At 47.2% G+C, this 12,355-nt stretch overlaps 1 protein-coding gene across 1 annotated transcript in view; it reads left to right on the top strand.

Moving 5' to 3' along the window:
- nwd1 (NACHT and WD repeat domain containing 1) overlaps window positions 1-12,355 on the top strand; it is a 57,169-nt gene that overhangs the window by 13,987 nt on the left and 30,827 nt on the right. The window contains exons 6-10 of the mRNA XM_052030667.1: window positions 38-241; window positions 6,751-6,910; window positions 9,991-10,108; window positions 11,199-11,363; window positions 11,774-11,968. Coding sequence (XP_051886627.1) covers window positions 38-241; window positions 6,751-6,910; window positions 9,991-10,108; window positions 11,199-11,363; window positions 11,774-11,968 — 842 coding nt within the window. The remainder of the gene's footprint in view (window positions 1-37; window positions 242-6,750; window positions 6,911-9,990; window positions 10,109-11,198; window positions 11,364-11,773; window positions 11,969-12,355) is intronic.

Raw genomic sequence — 12,355 nt, 5'->3', positions numbered from 1 at the left:
TAAGGTGTGTTACAGTGCAGTGTGGTAACATTTGCAGGAATGGGCTCTCAGAGGCTGAGCTCAAGGACATCCTGTCACTGGACGATGAAGTTCTTGGAGACATCTATCAATATTGGTCACCTCCGAACAAAGACATCATCCGCCTCCCTCCCTTACTGTGGACACGGCTCAGATACGATATTGGGGAATACCTGGTGGAGAGACAAGCTGATGGGTTCCCAGTCCTTCACTTTTACCATCGGTAAATCTTTCACTCTCTTTCTCACAGCTCCTGCTCTTAAAACTTCCCTTCTTTGAAGTGCCTGGTACAGAAACTAGTTTGGTTGTGCAATGTTTCAGTTTGCTCGTGTATAAGTCACATAAGAAGTGGTGCAACTGCCAACTTGTGCACCCTGTAAAATGCATTCAGCGTGTCCATACTTGGGATATGCTTGTACACAAGGCATTTGGCGTGAAGAATGGACATAAGAGGGCCACAATCCTTGTGTGATTCAGAGAGGCCCCCACTGAACCTGGATCGTATCACATGTTTCCTTATGACAAAAAAGGCCTCTCGACTTAATGCCAGCTCTCCACACAATCCTATCAATCCCATCTGATGAGATAAGATTTCTTTATTAGTCACATGTACATTGAAACACGCAGTGAAATGCGTCTTCTACGTAGAGTGTTCTGGGGGCAGCCCGCAAGTGTCGCCACGCTTCCAGCGCCAACACAGCATGCCCACAACTTCCTAACCCATATGTCTTTGGAATGTGGGAGGAAACCGGAGCACCCAGAGGAAACCCATGCAGACATGGGGACAACGTACAAACTCCTAACAGACAGTGGCCAGAATTGAACCTGGGTCTCTGGCACCGTAATAACATGACGCTGACTGCTACACTACCGTGCCACTACACTTATTTCCCTGTAACCTACTTTCTCTCTCATTTAACTAACTAGTTTTATCTCTTTTTCAATTCAAAGCATCACCAACCTGAAACATTAACTCAGTTTCTCTCCCCAGAGATGCTGCCTGACCCGCTGAGTTTTCCCAGATTTTCTCTTTTGATGCCTAGTGCAGGGGCTAGTGGTAGGGATTTGGGTTCAGATTGACTTGACATTCATCAGGTGCAATGTGAGGTGGACACAAAATCATAAAATTACTTTTGTCTGAAGATAGGAAAGGAAATCAGGACCATTATGGTGAAGAAAATGTCAGGAACTGTAGCTCTGTACAGTAAGTGTGATCTTACCTTTGATTATAAGACATATTTAAAACAAAAGCAGCTTTGCTACTAGAGATAGGGTCGGGTACGTTTGTCACTCTGGCTGAGCACCTGCTTGTCCGGCAAGACCAGATATGCTTCCTTCGATGAAATATGGGGAGTTTGCAGAATCACTTTAATCCAGCGCCCTCAGAGATTGTAGAAAGACACAAGTTCAGAACCAAAATCAAAGGTCAGGTGGGACTGTTATTAATTATAAAGTCGTGTTGAAGAATCTGCTGCCACACTGTCATTCTATCGCCATCCCAATCCAAGGGCCGGTGTGGTTTAATAGATTCAATCCAAAGTATTGGATGCACAAGGCTCCAGACATGTTTTTGTTCCTGGCACTGGTCAGTTTCCATAAGGTCGCCAATGGTGCCTGGAACGCGCTGCCAGGGGTAATGGTGGAAGCAGATACAATACTGGTGTTTATGAGGCATTTAGATATGCACATGAATACGTAGGGAATGGAGAGAGATGGATTATATGTAGGCAGAAAGGATTAGTTTAACTTAGCATCATGTTCAGCACAGATATCATGGGCCAAAGGGCCTGTTCCTGTGCAGTACTGTTCTATGTTCTATGCACTGCTAGATTTTCCAGCACACCGTAGCTTGGATCCCCTCAAATCTCCAATAACTCCACCCTCTGCAAAATCGTTTACTTGTCCTGGCCTGCTCTGGGCCTCCTTGGTTATGTTGTCTCCAAGCCTGCAGTCAGTCGAACGCATTACTCCTGAGCATGTGACTGAAGGAATCTTCAGAACTGTCGTTGACCTGCAATGGGTCTGGTCAGCTTCTCCTAAGATGATACCCTACGCACCCTCATCAAGTCAGCAACCTTCCCAACTTTTATGTTTCACCCACGGACACGATCGATACTCTATGCCGTCCCTCAGATGCTGCACTTTGTTGACTGTATCACTTTTCGATGCGTTCAGTAATCAGAAAATGGCATGGGCTTCAGTAACGATATTTTTTCCTGTACGTTGTTGTGTGCCTCAGCTCTGGAATAAAGGATTCAACGCTAAAACCTTTAAACCAGGGAGAAGCTGATGCTTCCTCCAGAAGAAGGCAGAGGACACACTCCCGGTTACACAGCTGACACAATGCACTGAGTTCCTTGCTCCATGCCTGTGCTTTACCTAGGATCAGAATCAAATTTATTATCACCGATTTAGATGATGTGAAATTTGTCGGTTTGTGGCAGAAGTACAGTGCAAACATAAAGTTACTATAAATTGCAAAAATAAATAAACAGAGCAAAAAAAGAATAATGCGGTAGTGTTCATGGATTCACGGACCGTACAGAAATCTGACGGCAGAGGGGAAGAAGCTGTTTCTAAATCGTTGAGTGTGGATCTTCAGGCTCCTGTACCTCCTCCCCAATGGTAGTAATTAGAAGAGGCCATGTCCCGGATGGTGACGGTCCTTAGTGATGGATGCCGCCTTCTTGAGGCACCGTCTCTTGAAGATGTCCTTGATGGTGGGGAGGGTTATACCCGTGACGGAGCTGGCTGAGCCTACAACCCTCTGCAGCCTCTCGTGATCCTGTGCATTGGAGCCTCCATACCAGGCAGTGATGCAACCAGTCAGAGTGCTCTCCACTGTACATCTATAGAAATTTGTAATCCTTTGGTGACATACCGAATCTCCTCAAACTGCTAACGAAGTACAGCTGCCGGCATGCCTTCTGCATTATGATCGATATATCTTCTCCTGCACAAAGCACCTTGCAGGTGTGGGAGGGGAATGATCTGCAGAGTTACAAATTGACACATAACTCCAGCAAGCCTACCACCCTGTTATGCCGTGATTCGATAAAGGTGACACAGGAAATCTCCATGTGGTGTTTCCCCTCTTCTGAGGCTATCCTCAGAACTGATGGTGCACACTCGTTTACAGGCGATAGCCTCGAGTGCAAGACAATGGATTTATTAAACGTGAAACAACTGAAGTCAATGGAAGCTTGTAAATTTAACAACATTCCTTGATTTACTCTTAGTGATTGCTTTCCAAGTGGACTTCCTGCTTCTGCATAGGACTTCTCCTTGGCTACAGCCAGCAAGGCTGCTTCCATTCAATGGATGCAACAGCAGATGTAGTAAAGGTGGACCACAAGCAGCTTGGCCATGCACAGCCAGAATTAGGACTGCTCCTTTTGGCCGTTGTCAGGGAGTTAGTGGGAGCGTAGATGTACCCTTGCTGCTGTTCCGCAAAGTGCAGATTTACTGGAGCTTTTGCAAGCTGGTGGAGCCAGATTGCACAGTTGCTGTCACTGCCTCCAGCAGCACGTCAGCACCCACCTGCAACTCCCTTGTTGGCGGCACCTGTACCTGGCCGGCCTCCGGCAGGGCGTCAGTAGGAGCAGTGCCTGCTCCCGCTGATGTACAGAGACTTTGGACGGCTTTCACCTGAGCCTCCGTAAAAGCTGAGACCTGCTCGCTCAGCTGCAGTAGTGTGAGAGGGTCACTGTCCACACTGAGCTGGCGTTTTTGTGCAGGACAATCTCCATTATACCAGTGGAAGCTTTTCCAGCCAACCTTTGCCTTACATGAACTGGGCTTAGTACCAGGGCCCCAGCCTTCATCACTGCCATGGGGGGGGGGGGGGGGGGGGGGGGGGGAAGGGGTTAGATAGCCTTAGGCGAGGTTTAAAGGTTGACACAACATTGTGGCCTGAAGGGCCTGTATTGTGCTGTACTGTTCTATGATTCTATGATCCATTTACTACATGGTGCACTGGCCAAGACTCTCCAGTGCTTTAAGCAGCCAACTCTGTAAACGTCGTGACTTTATATGCAGGGTCAAATGGTAAATCTTGTGCATCCAACAATTTGAAATGAATCTATTAAACCACACCAGCCCTTGGATCAGGATGGTGACAAAAGAACAACCTGGCAGCAGATTCTTCAACAATACTTTATAATCACTAACAGCCCCACCTGACCTCAGATTTTGGTTCTGAATTTGTGGCTTCCTACAATCTCTGAGGGTGCTGGATTAAAGTGCTGTAATACTCGGAAGTAATGCTTGTGGAAGGAGTGGTGACACAGTCCCATAATGCAGAAGAGGAAGAACCACTCTTACATGCTCTGCCATTCATTCAGAGCATGGCTGATCTGCCCCTTAGTGAGACTCCATCACAAAGCCCACCACAACCACCTAGCCCCTTTAGTGTTGACCCCTTGAATACCCAGCTTTTGGGAAGAGGGTTGCAGAGATCCACTACCTTTTGTGCGAAGAAGTTTTGCTCCTGAATAAGCGATAAGAATACACCCCCTTGCTCTTGATTTGCCCACAAGAGGAAACAATTTCTATCTTGCCTACAGATTCCCTTAACTACCTTACACCACGAATTAGGTGGCTGTTTCTGTTATTTAACCAGCACTTGCACACTGCCACATGAAATGCCTAAGAGGATAACACTCAGGTTTCAGAAAGCCTCCTTGACATGAGATTAATGACTCCTGTATTTAACGGCCACATGGTTGCCAGGACATTTGTTAGAATTTTGCCCAGTTTACACCAAAGGGTGCAACATGCCAGGCAGCGGGCACACACCCATTCCGTGCCATGAGTGAGCAAAGACAGCATGCATTGGACAGAAATAAACTACTGCAGATGCTAGAAATGTGAAATAAAAACACAAGGCTCTGTAAAAATACAGCGGAGAGAGAAATGGAGAGTTAAAATTTCAGGTTGGTGGTGTTTCTGGGGCGAAATGAGCTCTAGGTCTGTGGTGAGAGATCCACATCATCCTCCCACTGGTCCAGTTCAGAATCCATGTCATTGTTGGGGGAACCAATATGAATACTTCCTCACAAGCCCAACTTTTATCATTCTGGAGAACTGCTTGACGGCGGTTCCATGACCCAGTTGGTTGAAAAGTTGAACAGAGCAGAACCCAGTTTAATGTACTTGACTAACCTTCCTCTTTCCTCACATCCAGAAATCACTGTGGTTGCTAGGGTGACATTGACCCCCACTGGTGACACAAGACCCTTGTGTTCCTCACTCAGTAACTCAGGCCCGAGGTAACAACAGAACATACTCAGCATTCCCGGTAGCATTTGGTGAAAGGTCATCGACCTGAAACATTAACTCTTTTTCTCTCTCCACAGATGCTGCCTGACTGGCTGGGTCATTAAACCTCCAGTATGGTAATCCTGCAGCCTGACTCACGACTGAAGTCATGCCACCAGCAGTGGTTGGAAGGGGTGGTGATGGCAAGGGCGGGGGTGCTGGGATTTCTCCCATTTCCTGCCGTATAACTCTTCTGGGCAAAAGGACTAAAGGATGGGCCAACACAGGGCAACCGACTGGAAGAAGTCCAAAGGTGACAGAGGTGCTGAATGTTTCAGCTTGTCGTCTGTGGGCCCAGGGGAGGGACATTGGGACCTCCACTTCAAACTGAATTTGTCCCTGTTGCTCATTTGCAGTTACACATCAGCCACCAACCCGGCAAAGAAACAAAATGGTTTCTCTTACGGGGGGTTTACTTGCACTGCTGACAATGTGGTCTCCTGCACACGGTGGAGAGCAAGCATGGACTGAGTGACGGAAAACACGATGATGCTGGAGGGACTCAGCAGGCCGGGCAGCATCCGTGGAGAAAAGCAGGCGTGTCAATGTTTTGGGTCAGGACTCTTCCTCAGGACCGAAGATAGGAAAAGGGGAAGCCCAATATATAGGAGGGAAATGCAGAGAAGTGGACAGAAGAGGGGAGGCGGGGTAGGCACGCGGAGGTGTTAGGTAGATGTGGGTACCTGAGTGACTGTTTGCAGGACACCTCTATTCAACCAGCGGGCATGATCCACTGCTTACGGCCACCTGACTCTTCAATTTTCAGTCCCACTCCCAGTCTGATCTCTCTGTCCCATTGCCCAGTCCCCAGGCTGCACAGTAAATTAGTGGGAGAGTTCTTAACCATCGCTCACCCTATCTATATGGGCATATGCTTCCATATCGTTATTTTAAGGAACAGTATCTCATCTATAAATGGAAGTTTCTTGGCCATTGTAACTTCAACCATTCCAGAAATGATTCCGCCTCTCCCATTTATCCTGCATCTGTTATTTCTTCCCAAGTCCCTTGTGACCTCCTTCCACCATCATTCCTTTATGTCATTTAATCTCTCCTACCTAGTGCTTTTGGATAGGAAAGGTTTAGAGGGGTAAGGGTCAAACACAGGTAAATGGGACTGGCTTAGATGGTAATCTTGGTCAGCATGGTCCAGTTGGGCTGAAGGGCCTGTTTCCATGCTGTATGACTCTATGAATCTTATCGTGCACTTTCCTTTCCTTCCCTCCTCTATTCTTTGCAATTTAAGTTTGTAACTAATCTCTTTCCTGTCTCTGTCATTGCCCGGAAACTCTGCTTCCCCCTCCACAGCTGCTGCCTGACCTGCGGTGCATTTCCAACACTTTCTGTTCTTGATTCAGATTTCCAACGTGTAATGGCTTTGCCTCTCTCTAATGATACTTCTCCTTCCTTCAGGCAATTTATAGAGGTGGCCCACGAGATGTACCTCCCAGCAGACGAAAAAGTCAAACGCCACACAGTGTTGGCAGATTTCTTCAAGGGGACGTGGAGCCAAGGAAAAAGGAAGACCATCACACTCCCACAGCTGAAAGAGACACTGCATGCAGACAGAAAGGTACTGCTTATTCATTCACTGGCAAGACTGACCTTTACGGTCCATCCCTAACACTTGGCTTCCTCCTGACATCCCCACTAGCGCAGAAGCCGATCTCTAGCCCATTCGATCCACTGTGTGAAGAAACAGCTGAGAGCACTGGACCAGACACTATCCCAGCTATAGTATGAAGTGAAACAGCGTTCTGTTTTTTTTGTGCCAGCTGTAGTACTGAAGACCTGAGCTCCAGAACTAGTTGCACCTCCAGCCAAGCTGTTCCAGTGCAGTTACAGCACCAGCATCTACCTGACCACGTGGAAAAATGCCCCAAAATTTCCTGTTCACAAAAGGCAGGGCAAATCCAATCTGACTAATTACCACACAACCAGCCCACTCTGAACCATCAGCAATGCGATGGAAGTATCATTGACAGTGCCATGAAGTGGCACTTCCTCACCAATAATCTGCCCAGTTTGGGTTTAGCCAGTACCACTCCGCTCCAGAGCTCATCACAGCCTTGGTTCAAGCATGGACCAAAGAGCTGAGTTGCAGACTTGAGTTAAGAGTGACTGCTCAAAGTCAAAGTTGAGCTTATTGTCATACAACAAGTCCATGTGTGCACAGGTGCAATGCAAAACTTATTTACAGCAGCATCATAGGCACAGAGCATCAGATAAGCAGCATTCACAAGAAAAACAAATTGCACACAATTTTTACAAGAAAGAACACAATTACAAGAACACAATTAGAACAGCAAAAAACAAATTCCATTTTAGTGCAAAGTTGTCATAGTGTTGCTAAGCTGTAGTGATTAGGGTTGCGCCGGTTGGTTCAAGAACTGAATGGTTGAAGGGGAGTAACTGTTCCTGAACCTGGTGGTGTGGGACTTCAGGTTTCTGTACCTCCTGCCCGATGGTAGCTGAGAGAAGATGGCATGGCCTGGATGGTGGGGATCTTTGATGACAGATGTTGCCTTCTTGAGGCAACACCTCCTGTAGATACTACCGATGGTGGGGAGGGATGTGCCCATGACGTATTGGGCTGAGACACGAAGGCAGCTTTTGCCTGAATCTGGCAACAAGGAACCCTGGTAAAGCAGAAGTGAATGTGCATCAAGGGAGAAACAGTCCATTGGTTGGTTGTAATTGTCAGTGGTCAATCATCCCAGCCCTAGGACATCACTTCAGGAGCTCCCCCAAGGAAGTGCCCCAGGCCCAATCATCTTTAGTTCATCAATGACCCTCCTTCCATCATAAGGTCGGACATTTGGATGGTCACTGCGGATTGCACAGTCTTCAATTCCACTCATATCTCCTCAACAAATTAGGCAGCCCATGCCAGCATGCAACAACATTCAAGCAGAATGTGTCTGCAAATTGCACTGTAGTTACTCATCCAGGCTACCAACAGTATCTTCCAAACCCATGACCTCTACCACCAGGAAGGACCAGGCAGCCAGTGCATAGGAACACCACCACCTGCAGATTCCCCTCAATGTCAAGCACCACCACCTACTCAAGGGCAATTAAGGGATGACAATAAATTTTCAGAATTGATAAAACCTGGAACGTTAATACTTGAAAACATGAAAACACTTGCCTTATGAAAACAGGTTGAGTGAACTCGGCCTTTTCTCCTTGGAGCGACAGAGGATGAGAGGCGACCTGATAGAGGTGTATAAGATGATAAGAGGCATTGATCGTGTGGATAGTCAGAGGCTTTTCCCAGGGCTGAAATGGTTGCCACAAGAGGACACAGGTTTAAGGTGCTGGGGAATAGGTACAGAGAAATGTCAGGGGTAAGTTTTTTACTCAGAGAGTGGTGAGTGCGTGGAACAGGCTGCCGGCAACGGTGGTGGAGGCGGATACGATAGGGTCGTTTAAGAAACTTTTGGATAAGTACTTGGAGCTTAGAAAAATAAAGGGCTATGGGTAAGCCTAGTAATTTCTAAGGTAGGGACATGTTCGGCATAACTTTGTGGGCCGAAGGGCCTGTATTGTGCTGTAGGTTTTCTATGTTTCTATGTTGTCTGCAGCTGCTCCCTGACCTGCTGAGTATTGCCAGCATTCTCTGCCGTTATTGACATACGTTTACATGTGAGATGCACTGAGCAGGTCTACTCCCTGCATTTGAACAGAAAGGCCCAAAGACTTCACTTCACTAGTGTCCATCCTGAGGTAATTCCAGAGACCTTGGCACTGAAAACCCCAAGGGACACAGGGCCTTAGAGCCAACCTACTTGAGAAGGATGCTCATACCTCTGCCATCAAGGCATAGGTTCCCAATAAACACAGGCTATTCTGGAACATTTCACAGAGGAGCTATTACATGGGGTTTAGCTGGAGACCCTCATTGTTGGTCAGGAAATGGGCACGACTGACAAGGCCACACTTGGACCAGTTCCCAACCAGTCAAAAGACATATGGAGTCTGTGCTAAAGTAGACACAGAGGGCTTACCTTCCTGTTGGACTGATGCCAAATGCATCTAATCTGGATCCCCCCTCCACCCCCTCCTCCCAGCCCTCAGAGGCACCAAGAAAGTTGAGGTAATAACATTGAGTGAGTGAATCATTGAATTCACTTCATTGAGTGAATCAATGAATAGATTGCTCTGGTGAAAGCACTCATACAGCAGGTGATCATGTGTGTGAGAGTGTGTTGTACATGGGAGGCAAGAATTGTTAAATAACAGGGGAAAGTAGTTCACTCATTGTAGGTACATAAGTAATATGAGTCGGTAATGAGGCATAATCACACAGACACATATAAGATAAGATAGCTTTATTAGTCACATGTACATCGAAACACACAGTGAAATACATCTTTTCTGCGTAGAGTGTGCTGGGGGCAGCCCGCAAGTGTCGCCACGCTTCTGGCGCCAACATAGCATGCCCACATAGCCCTCCATTACCATACCCATTGGTGCAAGATTGGTTTCCAAGTGATCACAGAGTTCAACTACAATTTGTCTCTGTGTTTCAAGTGTATGCACTTTGCAGGAACGGTCATCAGGAACGGATCAGGAGCAGGAGCCCCAGCTGGAATGGATGCCACTTGTAAAATGGTGGAAAGGAACGAATTGGATGTGCTTTTGCCCTAGGTCACTGCACAGCCTTTGAAATTTGGGGATGATGTCGTGAACTTACGAAAATTGAGTGAACTGCCGTACCATTTGGTTAATGCTGGTCGGATTGATGAGCTGAAACAGGAAGTTCTGGGTAAGGATGGGTTTACTGTTATTCTTACTACCCTGCAGAATCATTATATTCACTGTTACAGAACTTTATGTGAAGTAGCTGCAGAGAGCTGAGTGGTTTTGAGCAGAGCTATCAGGAGGTTTCATACATTACATCAGTAACTACTTAAAAAGTTCTTCACTGTTGCAATACCCACTGGGACGTTGCGATCTATAGGCGCAACTATAATCTATGTATATAGGTGTTTATAAAATATTTACATGTAAAGCTAGGTAGATAAATACAAAAAGGCCTCAGTGAGGCATACAAATTGAGGAAGAATGGCTAATTTGGGATGGGATATCATTTTCTGGAAATAGCAACCCAATAGACGTGGTACAAGATCTCTGGTGAACATCCTTTACAAGTGACAAAAGCTTTCTTGTTCATACAGCACAAAATCAGGTCCTTTGGCTCAACAAGTCTCAGCCAACCATTAAGCATCCTTCTATACCAATTCCACTTTATTCTTCCCAGGCTCCTATTCACTCCCCCAGATTCTACCACTTGAGATTACACGCTAGGGGCAACTTACAGCAGTCAATTAACCTACCAATCCCACACGTCTTTGTGACGTGGGAGGAAACCGGAGAACCTGGAGGAAACCCACGCAGACACAGGGAGAACATTCAAACTACATGCAGACAGGACCAGAGGTCAGGATTGAACCCAGGTTACTGGAGGTATGAGGCAGCAGCTTGACTAGCTGTGCACCATGCCTCCCACTGTGCCACTCCTTGTTCATTTATGCCCTTTGCTTTCATTCCTGTGCTTTGGATGTGTTTGAGAAGTGTGGCAGTAACTCCAGGAAGCCTGTATGCTTTCTTTGATGGGCCACCGCCACGTCAGTGCCCACTAAATTTCCTTGCTGCCCCAGTCACAGCTCCCCGTACCCACATGCAAGCTCTACACAAGACAGCATATCTCTCCAGAACTCTTATCTCCACAGGTGATGTCTTCCCCATCCGCTGTACACCCATCCCACTCACTTCTCTAAAGGCTGCACCAAGGTCTGGTCGTGTTACATAGCTTCAGTGCTGTACTTACCATGCTGGTTATTCTGATTTCTCAGGGAATATGGAATGGATAGCTTGCAAAATGCAAGCCACGGGAATGAAGTCCTTGCTGGAAGATTTTTATGCTTGCACCCGGCAAGTCGATTGTCCTGACGTGCAACTTGTGCAAGATGCACTGTTACTCATCTGGCCTACAATAAGCTTCATGGAGAATGACATAGGTGAGAGCAATTGCAGATGATACACTGGATAATCACAGTGATTGAGAATGCATGTGTTTTTTTGCCTTAGAGGCTAGAGCACGCTTTCAATTCCTCAGAGACAATAGACTTAGAATGTCATCGGAAATGGAATAGCTTACCTCTCCCATGAGGAATGGAATGGGTTAACTCTGCTATAGGGAATGGAAGATATGATGATTCTGATGGGGAATGGAATGAGTTAATGCATGTCTTGCAAATGATGTGGCTTAGCATTAATTCCTGTGATACGCTAAAATGGAAACCTAACTGCTGCCCGGTTGGAGCTGGTGTCATTGGCACATATTATCCTGCAGATACATAATCAGACTAGAAGTGTAGAATTACCTCGGTAATCTTGAACAAAGTGTCGTTTTGGATTTACTGTGTAGATCAGCGCGTTCTGTACATGGAGGTCTTGGCTCGCCTTGATTTCTTCAAGGGCTCGTACCCTATGATTGATGAGTTGTGCCAGCAGTGTAGGAGATGGTGTGCGTTGTGCCCTGACCCAATCTTTACTCCACTGTGTGGCTTCTTCCAGCCTCCGGGTGGGCCACTCCGGACAACACTTACCGGCTTCAGGAAAGGTACCAGCGTCTTCTGTTTTCTAGCAAGTTATGTGGGGGGGTCGGGTTTCCTCTGTGTGCCCCACAGGAGCTCACAGAGCCGTGAGCCCCTCTGGGAATGGAAGTGCAATGGTCTGAATGAATTGCAACTCTGACCCCCTCCCAACCCCTCCCCTCCTACTCCCCAGTGCCCACCCAACACCCTCCCCCTCCTCTCCTCCCATTTCCTCCTCCTCCCCTCTCCCTCCCAACCATCTTCCCTCCCTTCCTGCTCCCCTCCTCTCTTCCTCCCCACCCTCCCATCCTCCTTCCCAACACCCTCCCAACCTTATCCCCTTTTCACTCTCCCCGCCCCAACTTCTTTCCCTTCCAACCCCCTTGTCCTCCCCTCTCCCTCCCAATCCCCTC

This window comes from Pristis pectinata, chromosome 15 (genome assembly GCF_009764475.1).
Source record: "Pristis pectinata isolate sPriPec2 chromosome 15, sPriPec2.1.pri, whole genome shotgun sequence".
NCBI lineage: Eukaryota > Metazoa > Chordata > Chondrichthyes > Rhinopristiformes > Pristidae > Pristis > Pristis pectinata.
Note: the sequence above shows the minus strand (reverse complement) of the source record. Positions and strands in the feature narration are given on the sequence as shown.